General features: G+C 45.4%; 1 protein-coding gene and 1 long non-coding RNA gene across 4 annotated transcripts in view; one reads left to right on the top strand and one right to left on the bottom strand.

Moving 5' to 3' along the window:
- BUB1B (BUB1 mitotic checkpoint serine/threonine kinase B) overlaps positions 1 to 18,114 on the bottom strand; it is an 86,497-nt gene that overhangs the window by 11,306 nt on the left and 57,077 nt on the right. The window contains exons 22-23 of one of the 2 annotated variants that reach the window (XM_019725498.3): positions 17,754 to 17,860; positions 11,422 to 16,369 (exon numbers count right to left, since the gene is read on the bottom strand). In XM_019725498.3, coding sequence (XP_019581057.3) covers positions 16,138 to 16,369; positions 17,754 to 17,860 — 339 coding nt within the window. In that variant the 3' untranslated portion in view covers positions 11,422 to 16,137. Of the gene's footprint in view, positions 1 to 108; positions 191 to 11,421; positions 16,370 to 17,753; positions 17,861 to 18,114 lie in introns of those variants that run through there. The other variant, XM_088797139.1, reaches the window with a different exon arrangement.
- LOC109444244 (uncharacterized) lies at positions 1,133 to 8,163 on the top strand. 2 transcript variants are annotated; one of them, XR_016020845.1, is made up of 3 exons: positions 1,133 to 1,270; positions 4,002 to 4,085; positions 7,834 to 8,163. It is a non-coding gene; the product is annotated as an uncharacterized LOC109444244 (long non-coding RNA). The 2 variants fall into 2 exon arrangements; XR_002136820.3 differs by lacking the exon at positions 4,002 to 4,085.

The following is an 18,114-nucleotide window of genomic DNA, read 5'->3' as shown; positions in this document are numbered from 1 at the left end:
GGGGCTCCCACAGCTGTGCCCTTGTCCTAGATGGCATGTGGCTTGGACCCCTCAGCACCCCCATCCCGCCCAGGAAGCCGGAGCCCACAGTGGTAGCAGGGGCCTTACCGTGGCCGCTCCTCCGGACAGCTGAGCCTCGAGCTCCCGACTGCAGGCCAGTGCTTGTCTCCAGCCCAGGAAGCGCCACTCCCTTCAGGCAAAAAGGAAAAGAAAACCTCAGTGCTTTTCTCACCCAGTCGTGTCTCCCAAAGGATCCTGGTTGGTGTCGTCCTGCCTCTGTGGGCACATAGCCTCCTCCCTCCCCAGCTTACTCACCGGTGTGCCCGTCACACTGCTGGCTGTGTGGGGGAGGCGGGGGGGGGGGGGGCCCACACCCCTCTGCCTGACACATTAGAGCATGGCATGTGGGGGCCAGGGGCTCGAGGGTCGGACCTGAGCGCCAGGCCGAGCGGTGGCCCCTGACTGGGTCCTGAGTATGGTGAAGCCATGCCCTGGCCAGCACCCCTGTGAGCTTGGCAGAGAGCACACACAGATGCTGAGTGCCACTGCAGCGGAGAGTGGCAGAATTCCTTGGTAGGACGCTATCTTCTCAGTGCCCAGGGCTGTCAGAAGAGGTGGCACCCATGTGCTGTCCAGCCCCCTGGAGGGTTGGTTGGCTTCCATCCTTGGCCTGCCCCTCTGGACCAAACCCTATGTTGGCTTCTCACCGTGTCTCTGTCCTGTGGAGAGAGCCTGGGCTTTTGTGAGCTGGAGCGTCTCCACATCATGCTCAGGCCAGGTGTTAGTGTCCCTTTTCCCCGGCACCCATCTCACAGCACAGGCTGGCCCTGCATTAGGACGGGCTGCTGCCAAATCCCCCATCCCCACCTCTCTGCCAGACCACCTGCTGTCTTCAGCAGGGGGACAACACACACTCTGTCACACACGTGGGGCCACACCCAGCACAGAGCCACCTACCTGCTCAGGCCAGCCTAAGCCAATCCAGCTTCACTCTCCAAGTGTCACTCTGACCCTAGAAGCCACTCGTTGACAGAAATAGCTCGTGGGAGGTGAGTTCCAAGCCAGCCCGGGAGGACTCCAATCAGGGCAGACCAGACTCCCCTTCTCTCCTGACACCTCCACAGGACACAGCAGCCTGGTCACCATATCTGCTATTGCACTTTGTTGGCTGGTGTATCTCCCTGGGCATCTCGGGCCCCCACAGTGTCTTCCATATCCTCAGGGGGTAGCAGCAGATTTTCAGCTGGTCCCATCTTCCTTGGAGCCCAAGGTAAGGAGGGCAGAGCTAGAAGGGGCGGGACTCAGGTGGGAGCTCCAAGTTTCCAGCTCCCCAAATAATCAGATGCAAAAGGGAAGGAAGAAACCTCCAGGCCAGGGGATGAGTCAGTGCCAGTGGGCTGGCTTAGTCACCTGGATGGCTGCTCCTGGCTTCTGGCACATCAGGGAGAGAGCAGTGCCCTCCCCCACCTGCTGTCCACAGCGGGGCTGTCAAGGGGAGCGTGGCCCAAGCGCCCCAGCTGGCCCAGGGCTGCCTGACAGGCGGCACCGGCAGGCTCCGGCCTCCTTCCCGGCCGCCGCACACCCCTCCTCCACAGCGCACTCCGGCTCACTTTGGGATTTCTCCATTAAATCCTCCGGCAGCGACCTGCTCCAACGTTGCTTGGCAATTTTGATATCGTCGAGGGTTGCCATGGGGAGGAGGGTGATGTCATTGACACAAAAAACCCACTGAATTTACAAATCAGCTGGGGCTGGAGCTATTTATAAAAACACATTTTTTTCCCCTGCCTCCTTTTTCTGAGGGGGGAGGGAGCAGGAAGGCTGCCCGCCTGGCTCAGTGGGAGCCTCTGCAGCCTCCCGGGAGCCAGACCTCCCAGGCTCTCCCCACCCCCATCCCCCTCGCAGAGCTTTGAGATTCAGACCTGGCTGGCAGTGGCCACAGCTGGGCTGAGTTCCCCTTTATGGGTCTCAGCTGGTTTTGCTGTGAGCGGCATATAGGGGGTGCCGGGCAGCGCGAACGCTAGCCTCCTGGGTTGGCAGGGACGCAAATGGACCCTTTGGTTTCAGTGGCCCCTGGTCAGCCACAGGGGCATGTGCAGGAGGGTGGCTTGAGCTCGTCCACGTGCGCACCCACCTGCCAGCCCCTGATTGTGCCAGGTGGAGCCTGGTCTCCCACAATACCCCCTTCTCTCTGAGCCTCCCTGCCTCCTTCCCTGGCTCCTTCTTTTCCCAGTGTCTACCTGTGGGGTGCCCAGGCTTGGCCCCTTGTGCCTCTCTCCTCACACTTATCCACACTCCCATTGAAACGCCATCCTCTCCATGGCTTTGACCATCAACCTGGAAATGCGTACCCTGGAGCCCACGTCTGGCTGCCCCACTGAGGGTGCCACCCTGACTGGCTGGCTTCTGCTCCCAGTGCCCACTGGTGCTGACAGATGGGAACCTGCTCTGACTTCCCACCTCTAGCCCCTTACATCCAAGGTGGCACGAGGCTGCTCATATCACTATTGAAAGCTCTTTCGTACATTTCTTCCATAGTGAAACCACGTGGTGTTTGGTTAAAAGCCCAGGCTGAGTCTTCACAGTCCTGCCGATCATTAGCCAAATGACCTTCGGCATGTTATTGAACCAACTGAGCACATCCATAAAATGGGAATGATTTCACCTGCCTTCCATGATGGTGGGAATTAAATGAACAAAGCTCCTGGCACAGAGACTGCTCATCCTGAGAGCTCAACTGTTGTGCGGGGCGGCCTGCAGGGTCTCTGCTCCCGCTCCCCACATAAGAATGCAGGACATGGTGAGGCCAAAAAGGAACACCCACGGAGCCATAGGGAGGGGAGTCATACCACTATAGTCTTGCTGGCAGCTGGGTTGGAGACACAAGAAGCAGGAGCCACACTGTCTGCAACCTGCTGTCCACTTCTCTGCAATCTGCAACCCGCACTCCACCGTGCCAACTGCAATCTCCTCTTGCTAACTCAGCCACCATCTCCTTGCTAGCCCCCATTTTCTGCTAGCGTAGCCACAGCAGTTATATTAGTGGCCAATGGCTCACTGGTTACAGCTGACGGCCAACTAGCCACAGCTGATGGCCATGCAATCACAGTTGATGGTCATTTATTACCTGAGCCAGCACCTTTCTATGTGAGGCCAAGAGCCTGGAAAACTGCTTTCTGGGGCTCTGTCCCCACATCAACAAGCATGAATTTTCTTTTCACTTTCAGCTTTATTGACTGTGTTGCTTGTTGCTCCTTCTTACCCACCTACCAGCCGGTTAATCTTCCAAAACCATGACCCCAGTCATCTCCTGTGCAAAGGTCTCAAGCTGCACACATAGACATTTTGATGGAACGGCACTGTATTGAACCACGTGGCATTAATCATAAAAACTTTAACAATTAGTCAGGTCTTCCAAGTACCAGCCATGGAATCCACCCCAGCTCCACCTTGAGCAGGAAAGACATTTTTTGACGGCCATCGGGTAACTGATTGCTAGCACAGATGAGCAGTCTGGAGCATCGAGTCCAGGACAGAAGTCAGGGTAGCCCCGAGGTCGCTAGGCATCAGGATTGACTCTGCAGTCTCCACATTTCCCCGCACCTGGATGGAAGGTGCTCCCACCATGCACTCTGTCCATCTAGAACAGGGAGCATCTGGTTGGTGGGCTTAGCTCACACGTCCGCCTCTAGCTTTGGTGGAGGGGAGGGGAGCCTGGCACAGTGCTTGTTACCAGCTACGATGTGGGAAGAGGATTAGGGTCCTGTTACTAAAGGAAAGGGGTCCTGAGCCAGCCAATGGTCACACACCATCTTTGCCACCTTTTCTGATCCTTTGAAATTCCTGAGTGTGATAATCAGGACTTGTTAATTCTTTTTGTCTTCACGGACTTCTGAAAACTGATGGCCTGCACAAACAAGACTCAGTCCTCTGCTCTATCATATTACATGACTTCTTGATTTGGAGAAATATCTGCAAACTTAGATCCATTTCTTTCACAGGTTATAGAAAGGGGGGATCTGCCAGCCATTGGAGGAAATCCTGCAAAGCGTGGCTGCCTGTTGCATAGATGCCTGAGTTCCTGGGTCAGTGTTATGCCCTGTGCCCATCTTTATCCCAGTGGAGTCACCTCTCTGCGAACCCCAGTAAGCTGTGAGCTCTCCAGGGCAGGCATCCCAGCATGGTGCTTGGCACATAGCAGGTGCTCAGGCAAATTTGGTTGAATGAATGAATGAACATCTGAAGAGGTTCTGTGCTTTAGACACCTTTACTTAGAATACAGTGAACTGGGGAGCTGAGAGGGATTCTAGAATCATCAGCCCCAATCCTTTTACAGGTGAGAAAACTGTAGCCCTGAGAGGTTAGGTGATCCAGCAAAGCCACAGAGGAAGCTGGAGGCAGAGTCGAGACTGGAACGTGGCTTTCCCTCCTCACAGGCCCGTTCCTTTGCTGCCTGCCCATGCAGGCCCATGGAGCTCAAGCCCCAAGTGTGATGTACCTGTAATTTAGTCAAAGGAAGCAACGGGGCTGTCACCATGGGCATTTCTGCCTTTGGATCTTGGCTCCAGGGTTGCAGCTGTGTGAATCAATACAGTCTTTCACTTCAAGCTCTTTTGTGTTGAAAACTGACATATACTTATAGCCTCAAAAACAACTTGCCTCACCTGCCCCATTTCGGTGAGTTGGGTGCAGTTGGAATGATTGCTTACATCAGCAATGTGCCGCTGCATGGTTTGAAAAGAATCACTTGGGAATGTGTTTAGAAAAGGCCACGTAACAATGATGTCCTAAAATTTTCCTAAACTAACGCTTCCTAGGCCTTCCCAAAGAATAAAAAGTTTCAGAAACCGAGGCTAGGGTTCTAGCGTGTGGGGAAAAAAACCCCTTTTACTGCCAGAGTTTTCTAGATCTTTGGATTCACCCCCACACTCCCCGCCCCCCTGTGCTGCATGTAGAGGACGATTTATGCAGGCCTTTCTGATGGCTGAGTGGGCCTGTCTCCACCTGCCTACATGCGTCAACACCTCTCACCGCAGGCCCAGGAGGGGAGGAACAGATTCTGCCTGGCGTCACCCCCAACCATCCCAAGCCAGGGCAGGCTCCAGAAAGGAAGGGCTTGAATGAGCCGTTGTCACTGGAGGCATGTGTCCTGCACTCCGAGGCTCGTGTTATCTGAGGCACCCCTCAGCCCTGGGCCTCCAGGAGAGCCAGGTCTGAGGCAGGGGCCCCACCTTCAGGGCACCTGTCTCCCCCCCACACCCCGGCAAGGTGTTGGTAGCAAACGCAGGACGACCAGGTCAAGTCCTGGGGATCCTTAGTGGGAAGGGAGCTTAAGGACCTTGTCAGATAGGGTTGCTCTGTCCCTCCTGTGCCCTCCTGGGACCCTGGCCCGTTCCTCCTTCCCTCCTGTGGGGGTGGGGTGGAGCAGGGACCCGGGGCCCTGAGGTGCCCTGGTGGCAGGGCAAGGTGTGTGGAGGACGGCTGGCAGGGGCTTCTCTTCACCGTGCTCCTGGAACAGGAGTGCCTTCTGGGCTGCAGATTAGGGAATTTCTCCAGAACTCTGACTAAAGCAGATTGGAAAAGCCTTGGAGCTGCTGCGACCACTCGGGCCTCGATAAAAGGCCCAGTGCTGGCCCTCTGCCTAAAAGCGAAGGAAGGACGAGCCCTTCCGATAGCCCAGTTTGGGCTGCGTGACCTGCCTGGAAACCAACGGGCAGGGAAGTGGGGAGGCGGCAAAGGGACCATAGTGCTCTCTGAGGGAAAACAGGGATTATACTCAGAAGCTGGTTTAACACCCTCATGCCTCTGGGGCAAGTGGGGAAGCAAGAAGAGTGACAAGGACATGACCAGTAAGGACAGACCCGGAGAAGAGGGCAGTGTCAGTAGCATCTGGCCGGAGAGGGCAGAGGTGGGCACCATTCTGCAGGGTCTTCCCTCTTGCCCAACCTGTCACAGTGCTGTAGGGCACGTGAGGGAGGGGGCACAGACCAGACTCCCATGAGGACTAGGAGTGACTCTGGCTGGGGACTTGCTGCTGACCTCTTGGACTCTCCCCTCAGGAGAAACACTTTTTCAAGCAAGTGAATAGGGAACGGAATGCTTTTTCCAGGAACAGGTGTGTGGAATTGTGAGAACACTTGGTTTCGTTTTTGATGAAGTATCTGGCACGTGTCAGCATAGGACGGACAGGCTCTCCGCCTGGTAGTAGCTCTAATCCTCAGAACACCAAGAGGTGGGTGTTGTCGTCCACATTTGCACAGATGAGGAGTCTGAGGCTCAGTGTTGCCCTGGCTGTCACTGTGACACCCGTGGCCGAGGCAGGAACTCCCTGGGAGAGCTCTGGGTGACACTGCACAGATGGCTGAAGGGAGCCACTCAAGTTCAGGTCTGGCCTCCACCTGCTTTGACAGGCTGAGTGCTGCTGAAAGGGATGCGCCTGTCTCTGGCAGGCTTTCATCTCTGTGGGAAGCGCAGGACAGGCCTTTAGACTTTGGGAGGGAGTCAGCACTCAATCCCCAGCTCTGTGGCTGGCAGCAGGCCCAGCAAAGGCACTTCCTAGGGGTTAAGCCTTTCCTGGGAGGGGTTGGTCTGTCAGAGCAGGGAGGAGGGACTAGCAGGGATGAGCTGGGCCCGAGAGACAGAATGCAAAAGAAAAACGTCTTGTTAGAGTCAAATGGCCACCCCTCTCTGCTCTGGCGACATGGTCTTAGAAATGAGTTAGGCCAGCCGGACCCAGGGACACTTCAGGAGATTGACCTGGAGGAGTTACCACTGTGAGGGCCGGCGTAGAAACTGGTCAGAGCAGAGTTCCCAACTGCAGAGTCCCACGTACTGGACTCAGAGGATGTGATGGGCCTTTGCCAATTCAGCCCTAGTCCACCAGAAGCAGAGCGGTCTTGACACATCTCAGCTTCTGCAATGAGCAAGGACTCGTGATAAACGTGGCCACACAGGTGATTCGAAGCAGCAAAAAGACACACGTGGAGGGTTTCCAATGTCTCTAGAATGACTGTGGCTAAGTCTTGAGCACATACATATATAGGATGTGTAGTGTGCTAAGCCCTTACCATACATCTATTAACTCATTAAGTCCTCGTAACAATCCAGTTCATGAATCCAGTCAATAAATATCTATTGAGTACTTGCTAGGTTCGCAGCTCAAGTCGCTGTCCTCATGACATTTACAATCTAGGTAGGAACTATTATTATCCCATTTCAGAAATGGGGAAACTGAGGCCTCCTAAATTTAACTCATTTGCTCATGTCGCTAAGTAACTGGGCAGGGATTTGAACCTGGGCAATCGGTTTCAGGGTCCAGGATGCTATTTTGCTACCGCGTCCTTTATAATTCCCAGCACCATCTATGCAGCAGACACTATATTGGATGCGTAAAACCATCTCACCCCCCTTCTTATTTGCTAGAAGAAACCCAGTGCGTGTGAATGTACACTCTTCAGGAAGGGCCCCTCCCCAGCACCAGCCCCAGGAGTGAGTGACTCGATTAGTTTGCACCAATTTGGGTAATTGCCTTCCTTTTGCCAGGGATTGGTTTAGGTCCCAGGGCATGTGGCAACCCGGCCAAAAGATCAGAGGGGAAGTTGCTTGGAGGGTTTTTGGGAAGTTTTCTTGTGCTACTCCAGGTTGTTGAGCTTGGAACCATGGTAACCAACCAAGTCCCTGAGGGGTCCAGCCTGAGGACAAAGGCCAATAAGCCAAGGATGGAAGAACAGAAAGGTGAAAACAACTTGGGTCCTTCCCCGGTGCTGAGCTCCAGGCTTGTTATGTGACACAGCAAATATTTTTACCCCTTACATTTTGAATTGTCTTTTGCAGGTGGAAACCACCAAACACAAGCCAGCTGCAATCCCTACCACGCCATGATGGCTTCCAGGACCCCCAACCCAAGGTGCCCCTCACTTCCTGAGTGTCCTGACACAGCTGCTCCACTCCTTTGGCTCTTGGTCATGACCTTGACAGGTCCTTTGACTTACTGCTCTGTCGTCTTGGCTTTTAACCTGTAATATCCTGTTTCTCTAACTAAATTATAAACTCCCTGAAGGAAGTAAGCATGCCTTATATTTCTTTATAGCCTTTCTGGTGCCTGTCATTAATTATGGAGACCCAGTAGAGCTTAATAAATACTTATTGGCTCATCTTGTTTGACATATTTCGATAGATTATTTGTTGCCCGGAGGGGGTAAGTAGGCATGTTTCAACAAAGTAAAACAGGAGGCAACAGGCTGCAGCTGACCAACATCAGGCATCTCAATTGTAGTTGATTTCACAATGCGTTTAGCCTCTGTGCTGGCTCCTGGGGAGACACAGGAATCCGCTGCTTGCTATGGGCCGAGGAACTTTCATGTTTGGCAACCATAGTTAATTCTCACGACAGCCCCTTGGAGTAGGAGCCGCCATCACCAGTGTATATACATGGCAGTGACCTGCCCGCACCAAGCAGCTGGTAAGGAGCACGCCCGTGGTATGAGCCCAGGTTTTCCAGTTCCTGAATCAAGTTTATAGGGCTTCCCAACTTGCCAACTGCCACGTCTGTGCCTTCTGTTCCCTGGGCCCCAGGATCTACCGCCTTCCGTCTACCCATGCAGATCTTACCATCTGTCCAGGCCCAACTCAAACCTCCCTTTTCCATTAAGACTGTCTAAGTCCCCTAACACCCCCATTCCACTGTATGATGAGCAGTGATTTTCCCCTTCTCTGAAATGCTGCCCCAGGTAATAATACATGTTCTACTCAGCATTCTCAGGGACAGGTCCTTAGTGTTTCAGGTTTGTCTGTCTTGTTCCCCTACTAGATTGTATGTTCCTCAAAGGCATGCTATTATACTTGGCTTTCGTAACTATTGGCTGTAATTGGTTAACTGATGGATTTGATTGATTAAAACGCGAGAATTGAAAAAAAAAAGTTTATAGGGCTTCCTATGCGCCCCTTTTCCTTGTTCTTATTAAGTAGTGGTCACTTTTTATCCATTGGCTCAGGAAAGGTATGTAGCAGAGCACAAAACAGAAATAGTTCCAAAAGCCTAACTCTAGCAAGAAGTCACAGCAAGAATGTCTTGGCCTTAAATAGGGAGTAGGCCCTGCTCCCTAAGCCAGAAAGTTGGGAAGACTGGTACAGGAGAGAAAGAGAGAGGGAAAGAGGGAGAGAGGGAGAGAAGACAGAAGAGAGAAGAGAGAGAATCTCTATCCTGCTTCCCACCAAGGTGGCAGCAAGACCCTGCCTGATATGTCAGAGACAACGGGACCAGAGGCAGCCTTTTCGTCTATTCCTGTGCTCTGAACACAGCACAAAAGTGGCAGAGCGGTAAGCCAGAGGCCCTTTGGACTGAAATGGCCTTGTACATTGAAAACTGGGGACAGATGGACCTTCCTGATACTTGGCTGACTTTGAGACTGGCTTCTTTAAGTGCAAATATTTATTTTGCTGAAGGTCATTCCCAATAGAAACACATTTCCCATTATCTTTAGATTATAGGATACCATGTTTCTTTCACCTACCTTTATTGTATTACAAATTTAGCTATACTATGTACTGTCAATTAATACATACATAGTGAAGCTCCGATCAACTAGCTGGGACCCTAATCTACTTGAGAGGTTTCCAGAGAACCTCTAAATATTACCACTAAATCAGTACAAGCATCTTCAAGTATCTGTACTAAAATCTTTAGTTCTCAATATTCCGTCCAGTAGGCACTCAGGTTATCCTCACTTTATAGAGGAAGACACTGGCTCAGAGAGGGTAAGTAACTTGCTCAATGCCACACAGCCAGGATTCAAGCCCAGGCATTCTGGTTTTTAGAGGCAGCATTTCTAACCACCACGCTGGTGTCTGGTTTGGCACCAATAGGCAAGGAGCCACCTCAATACTGAGGAGTTCCAGTAAATCCTGGGCCTGTGAAATTGATGCCATATAAGGTGAGTGCTATATGCAAGTTATAACGAAGGTATAAAAAGACAGACTGGGGCGGCGGATGGCTCAGTTGGTTAGAGTGAGAGCTCTGAACAACAGGGTTGCTGGTTCGATTCCCACATGGGCACGTGAGCTGTGCCATCCACAACTAGATTGAAGGACAATGACTTGGAGCTGATGGGCCCTGGAGAAACACACTGTTCCCTAATTAAATTTTAAAAAAAAGAAAAAGAAAAAAAAGACACAGATTTTGTCCCCAAGAGCTCATCTGAGTTAGGTAAGACATGTACCTGTACCTGTCCTAGTCAACTAATAATATAATGTAGCAGGGGAAGGGTACAGGCAGGAGCTATGGGGCTGCCCCGAGTGGTCTATACCATGGAACCTCGACCACTGGTCCACATGGGAGGATACTGGGTGTGTCTGGCAAGGGGAGTCCTGAGCAAATGGCTTCCTTATCTATTTAGTGAGTGTACAGTTGATCTGGAAAATCTCTCCTAGCAGTGCTAGTTAACTTTGCTCTGCCTAGCTCATGTTTCTGCCCACCTGACCCCCTGGGTTCACTGGAACTCCTTGGCTCGCTGTACTGCACACACACTCACCATTAGCTATCTCATTTCCTTAAATGAACCAGCTCATTAAACTTTTGGTCATCCTTTTCAATATTTTTATCACTTTATTCTAGGGTTACCAAATTTTTAAATTTTGTTTTAAAAATGCAAAACCAAACAAGTAAATGTATACTCATCTTTTTGTTTATAAATTTTAATGGTATTTGTTTTTATGAAATGCCATCCTCACTTTGCTAGTCGCAGGACTGAAGCAATGAAATAAAATGCATCACATGACCAAGCCAGTAAAATTAAACTACTTTGAAATTGCAGCATACTCTGATTCACATAACTGTTTCAAATGAACATGAGGCTGAATTTAAACACACGTGGGAAATAAAGTACACATTTTGATGGAATAAATACACCTGTGAAAATAATATTTAATTTTAAAAAGAGTAAACAGGACAATGAAATATATCACAATGTAAAATCAGCATCAAATTATAACACAAGGTTAAAGAAACATACACAAAGTGAAACAACAAAGTGAAAGTTGAGATTATGATTCTAAGCACATCTAGAGCCTAGGAGAGAATTTTCCCCCGCCCTCACCAAGGCTCTAATATAACTAGTTTTTAAAAATTCATTGCTGCTCTTTTCTAACATTTTATTTTTGAGAACTATGTGCTAATTTCTGGGATTATATAAAGTTAATAGACACACAGTCCTTTGCTCACATGGGCTTTAAAAACTAGCAGTTTGATCGGGCAACCACGATTTCCCACGGAGAGGCCAATTTGAATTTATGGGACAATAATGCTCAGAAGCCAAAAGTCTGCCACAGGAGCCTCTGAGAGCAAGATTATTGGAAGTGGTGTGCTCTGATGGGACAAGAGTGTATGTTTATAGAAGTTTAGCCTAAGTTCATCATTGTTTTCTCCTTTCTTAATCATACAATGCCAATTTGTAGAAACTCAAGTTTTTATACGAAAGCCATAAAATATATTTGTTTTGAAAAAAGCTGAGTTTTATATAATTTAATCCCTTGTTCACAGACACAGGAAGTTTTAATAGTAGGAAGATGGTAATTTTCAAAAGCATATCTTGAATAGAAACGTTATAAAACATTTGACCACATATGAATTATTAGCATACTAAAAATAGAAGTTCAGACATGTTATCTTCAATGATTTGAGATTATTTTTAGTCCGTCATTTTAATTCCAAATTAATCTTGCTTTTATATTTGGATGATAAAGAGTCCCACATTTCCCATAAAAAACCCAACTAACACTTGTTAGGCTTTTCATTGTTTAAAATGTAGCGAAGGGAAAAGATGACAAAACCATGGTCCATAATTTCTTAGCCTAGATTATCCTAGAGATATAAAAAAAGTAATACATATACATGGTCAGAAAATTCAAAATTTCAGAAATGTACAAATTGAAAAGTAAAAGCCTTCATTCTTCTCTCTCCACCCATGTACTCTCCCCAAAAGCAATCACTTTTTCCCGTTTTTTGTTTTTTTTTAAATATAAGCTGAAAATGTCTGGAACTCATCTTTCAAAGCCTGACTTAGGTTCTGCCATCTCTATGAGCTCGTGCCAAATTGGAAGACTGGCCTTCAGAAACAATGCCAAGTTACTCCCCTCCGCCCGCAGTTTATAGAAATGGTCTGACGTCGCCTCTGCATTAGTTCCAGGACCCTATTTTCCCAGGGTGTCATACTGATTATGCTTTTAGGACGAATGAGCTTTGGCAGCAGGGAGGACAACTATTACAAACAGTGCTTTATCTTTGAGCACCTGTGTCAATGTTTCTTTAAGATAAATTTTAGAAAACTTTATCAGCTGAAGGGAATATTTAAATTCAATAAAAATTGCCAAATCACATTCTAATAATGTATCAAATTTGCACTCCAACTGCTAATATGAGTGCCTGATTCTCTTTCACCCTCACAATTTTTAACCATTTACTATGTGAATGGTGAAAATTTCAAGTTTATTTTGCATTTTATTTAATTAGAAATGAGGGTGAACATCTCATGTGTGCTGGCCATCAAAATATTTTAGTGGGTTGTTCAGGATCCTTTGTCTATTTCTATTGTTTTTCAATTTTTTAAGACTTTTTTTTTTACTTTAGGTAAAATAGTGCTTTATCATATTTTATTCATTCAGGCATTGCTCTAGGCTCTGGGGTTAAAACAGGAAACAAAGTCAATTCCTTACCTTAAGGAGCTTAAATTCTAATAGTGGGATATAGGAAAAAGAATTTACACACACACACCCACACATACGAGATGGTGACAGTTGTTAAAATCAAGTTGCTAGTTGTGATAGTTGAAAACATAAAGCCGGGTAAAGAGGGATAAAAAATAATAGCAGTGTGTCTGGGGGATGCTATTTTGTACAGAATGGCCAGGAAAGTCTGGCCATAAGTCTCTGATAAAATAGAGATTTGAGAAGACACCTGAAGAGACGGGAGTAACCAAGACCCAAGAAAGAACATTCCAGGCAGGAGAAATGGCAAAGCAAAAAAGGCTGCAGAGAGAGAAACTAGTGGGCATGTTTAAAGAGCAGCAAGAAGGTGGACAGACTAGAACGGACAAGGAAAAAGGAGTCAGGAAATAGTGGGGTCAGATCTAGTAAGGTCTTGTGAGTGGTGATCAAGTCTTTAGATTTTGTGCTGTGTGAGATGGGAAGCCTTTGAAGGAGTCATATAAGACTGGAGGTGGGTGGGTGGGGAAAGCATAGAGACCAGTTAATGTGATCTTGGGATAATGCAAGTGAAAGATGATGCAAATAATGTTTGCAAGTAATTTTTCCTAGTTTGAGCATATGGTGTCTTTTTTTTTTTGGAGGGGAGAGATAGGTGGTCATGTTAGATTTTATCTGCTATAGTAATAAATAGAAATCTTTGTGTTTATATCTTGGGTTTATGTCCCATAGACAAAAGATTACAAAGTCATATAGTGTTTTATATTTTCATTTGTTTACATTAACATTTTTGATCTATCTAAAATTATTTTGTGGATAAGCAGTAAAACCGGCAGAGACCACAGACCATGGCTACGCAATTTATTCACTACACAAGGGACCAGACTGAGGAATAAGTAGGGACTGAATTCTAGTGGAGCTATGGTGTCCTGAGAGGTGCTGAATCCACCAGGGGAAGGGGCCTTTTATAATATGTACAGAGGTGCTGTATGAACTAATGGTGGCAATGGTGCTAGTCTAAACTCTAACCCATTGTTTCAATACCAGTTATTGAATAACCCATCTTTTCCCATACTGATTTGAAATGCCACCTTTATCCTATTAAATATTCATGGCTTCTTGCATCTTTCGTAGAACCATGGACCTCACTAAAGTTGAAGTCTGCCATATTAAAAAAAATTTTTTTTAATGTATTTTCCTCACTAGGGAAGTCTTTATTTTAGGAGCCAGATTGGAAGCAGATTTTGGCATACTAGAAAGAGTTGGTGCAGTTGGATGAAGATTTCCTCATTTTCTGATGGCAATAAAAAAGCACTTCTTTGCTTAAAGACTTTAGCTTAAACACATCAACAAGTCATTTCAAAGAGCCTTGTGCCAACCCTCAGAAAGGCTTTCTTATCTATCTTGATAATAGTTCAACTAACAGGCTAAAGTCCTACTGTTATAGGAAACGTTTTTATTTCCAGACTCAGGATTGGCATCACTTAGAGCACTGTGACTTGGGTGGAAGGTTTCTTACACAACTGTCACAGGAGGATGAAGGCTCACAGTGGCAGATTAGTGGATGCACACTTTGTGAATGGTGAGGCATTATGTATTCCATGGTCTCTTTTCAAACAAAAATGAAAATCCTGTCTTTTCAGCTGTTTTTTGCCCCCAGGTCCATCATTATGCTATTTCTGCCTTAGTGAGACAAGAAATAAAAATCATTTGAAGCTTCTGCCAACAAACAGAGGCTTTTCTCCCAAAACAAACAAATATAAAATACAAGGTTAATGGGGATGTGCTTGCTTTGTGGTTTTATGCTTTGGCAAAGAGAAAACTAAGACATCATAGCTCCTAACTGATCAGGTACTGTTTTCTCCCCTGTACAGAGGGTTGGAGGGGATGGGAAATGGCGGGAGTGGTGGCAAAACAGTTGCAACGTCTCTAATACAGTAGCTTCCTCAGCTTCTCCACCCTCTCCTCAGAACGGACTTGCAGAAACAAAGTTTTATCCGTAGAGCAGTTGTCTGTCAGTCTTACTGTCAAGATTGCTGAAGAAGTCACTAGATGGTAGCTAAGCCTATCTTAAGAAAGAATCTAGATTTATTGTCCAGCCTCAAAGTAACAACTTTATATGTCAAAGCGATAGACTGAGAAATGAGAACAGAGGGATAGAAGGGCTCAATTACATAAAAGGTGCAGATACATAATTTTATATCATTAGTTGTAGAAGCAAACATGAACATATTTAAAGAATTGTATTTTGGTTAAGAGCAAGACTTTCTAAGTTGATTATCTTTCAGATCCAAGTCATGTTTCAGTGCTTCAATTATATATGCTTAATTATTTTTAGTTGAGATATACTTAGAATTTTCTGCTTTCCAGCAATCTTAGAGTAGTAACAGTGACAAATAGAGTTAAAAAAAAAAAATCAGGCACCAGCATGAAGGCATATTTGATAATTTTGATATTTGGATATGAAATAGATCATTTTCAGTACCATTTTACACCAATTTTCTTGCCTGTCCCCAAGGCCAGGTGTAGTTTGTGCTTCCGTTTGGGGGTCCAATACTTCCTCTAGACCTATTCTCCCCCAAATTATTCCATACTTCAAAGTTATCTTTTTATTCTGACCTTCTGCCTCTTCCAACCTTCCAAACAACAGAACCCCTTTTATTCCTGCATAACCTTGCCCCCACCGAGTCACTGTATTAGAATAGCGGTTATCCTATTTCTGAAAGGTTGCTAAACCCCATTCAAAACCGTTTCTTTTCTGGTCTAACAGCCACAATCCTCATCAAGAGACCCAGTAGCAGCAGCACCACGAGGTTATTTAATAGACCCAGGGGCTTGGTGGGTAAAAAAACATTAAAATATAATGAAAATATAACAATATTGCCTCCTGAAATTTAAGAAAATTTGGCCTTGCGTAAATCATTTTATCTACTTACTGTTCAATCTAGACCACTTAATGGAAGGTCAGGAAAGTTATTAGCCTATCATAATAGTTCCAAATCTAGGATATATAAATTTCCGTGGTAAAATAGCTCCTGTCTGCAAAAAACAAAAAAAAAATCAAGCCATTTTTTTTTATCTTAGTTGGCAAAAAGTAGATGAGATGTTAGAAGCACAAATTTAACAAACACTATTTTATTATTTACAAAATACATAGTGAATACATAGGGTACATGTCACAAATTACAAAAGGGAAAAAAAATTATAGACAAATGTGTTGAACGACAAGGTACCCATTCACATGAAGTCCCATTTAGAATAAAGCAGTTCTTTGCTAAAGTTAGACAAAGCCAAGTGTAGGTACATTGCTGTGTAAAAAAATGTCGGTTACCTAGAAATACAACTCTACCAAAAAGTAGAAGTGTTGATAGTGTATTAAATGTGTCCTAAACTAGATTTTATAGCACATATGCCCAGTGTTCCACAACAGAACCACTGGTTTTAGGCAGGAATCTGTGAGAGACTTGACTGCCTATCTCGCTGGAAGAACAAAGCCTCAGGACCAATTAACTTCCCTACCTTCCATAAAGCTTTGTTCAGGTGACTTTGGAATGTGGTGTCAAACACCCCATTCATTTCTGCTGCAAGCTCCCTCAGCACAGACACTGTGGGCTCATCACTGGCATTCAGAATCCGCACAAAGAATTTATTCCACAATTCACCATCTTTTAGCCTAAAAATATATAAAACCATTTCCATCAAGATTAGGCATATAAAAGTTAAAATTCTTAACGTGTTTAACTCAGTGGTACAGTTATGCACTAAGATGATTTAAGGTAATGCCTAGAACTCGAGGGTTAGAGATTATTCAGTAGTCCTTTGAAAGCCCAAGGTGGTACTAAACCAAAAAAAAAGAAAAAAGACTACCCATAGTGGGAAAAGCCATAATACAGTGCACATAAAGGGGCAAAAAAGTCTCTCATCTAAATCTGTAAATTTCCTCTGTGTACTAAGTAAGACACAGCACTTCTGCAAATAGAAAAATATTTTTTTTCTCCTCTCCTCTGATTTTCCTAACGTCTAGGTTATTAGAAAAACTATAGCTCCCTTCCCCCACCCAAAGGTTTATTATCTTCACAATTCTGAGAATCCTAAGCTTGATTGAAGTAACTACCGCTTAAGTCTATGACATTTGTACTTTTTTTTTTTTTTTAAATCAAAGACGCTTCCATTACTGCATAAGGCAGAGCTATTAGGAGACCCTAGCTGACCTCACCTGTTTCTGTTTGTGTTCAAGACCCACCTAGGACCATAACCAGCTGGAGATACTGAATCAATCCTATGTGTATATTTCAAGCTTATTTTTAAAGTATATGTTAGAGACAAGATTGGCCAAATTCTGAATTTAATAAAGAAAAAAAATACAATTCAATTGTTGGGAGGGGGGAATGGAAAAGGGGTGTTAAATCTTCAATGCTGATTTTCATTTTTTTGAAATCAAAGAACATACCAAAAAGTGATAATTGGTAAACTTATTCTGGGAAGTTATTAGCTCTGATAAACTAAAGTGGAACATGGTGTATTTAGTACGTTTTCTGAGTAGGCTTGAGGGAGTATTAAGGTGCTAAGCCCAAGCAGCTCTTCTTAAAGAGATTCAGTTCTTTGCGTTGGTCCCACCCATTCAATAAATAAACAAACAATAGCCTACTATTAGTATGTAATTTAGAAATTTAACTTTCTTCAAGAGATGCTTATTAACTTTTGATAACAATAGCTATTAAAAAGGGGTATAAGACTAACACCAATTGGTCAGAAAACTATTCTCATAAAATGTTTCTACTATCACTTCTAAATTGAGAGGCTTCAACACTATAATTGCATTCTTTACAACACATCTAAAGTCCAGAAGGATATCCTGAAGTCTGAATAATTTCATATTCTTAATTACCAAATTCTTTATCCTGCACTAGGTGTTCCATTGATACTGTAACAAAAACTCGTTAATGGCATCATGGCATTTGGACTAAGAAAACTAAGACTGCCAAAGCTGAGAGAGCACCTAAGAGAAAGAGAAAATTATTTGGACAGGTAAAGACCCTGAAATCACCAATACTTACTCAGAAATATTTTGGCTAAGTTTCCAGAGGGACCCATCCCAGAAGACCTGTAGGTGTTCCTTGAACAATAGTAAATGTGCTAAATCTGCTATACCAAACAGATCTACCTGAAATCATAAAAAGCACATCAGCTAAAATAATTCTCTGCTACTATCAAGGCAATTTATTTACGTAGGAAGTTAAGATATTGTAGTGATTAACTAAGTTTATTTCATGACATATATTTCAGTAGAACTGTTCCTTACCCTTACAGTAAAGAGAGAAACTCCCCAAAGAAGTGATCAGTAGAGCCAACTCTAGGAAATATCTTTAAGAACAAAAGATAAAAATATCTGGACTGTCAAATTAAAATTTGTAGACC

This window comes from Rhinolophus sinicus, chromosome 3 (assembly GCF_057876585.1).
Source record: "Rhinolophus sinicus isolate RSI-liver-muscle chromosome 3, RSI-T2T, whole genome shotgun sequence".
NCBI lineage: Eukaryota > Metazoa > Chordata > Mammalia > Chiroptera > Rhinolophidae > Rhinolophus > Rhinolophus sinicus.
The sequence above is the reverse complement of the archived record's forward strand: the minus strand, read 5'-3'. Positions and strand labels throughout refer to the sequence as shown.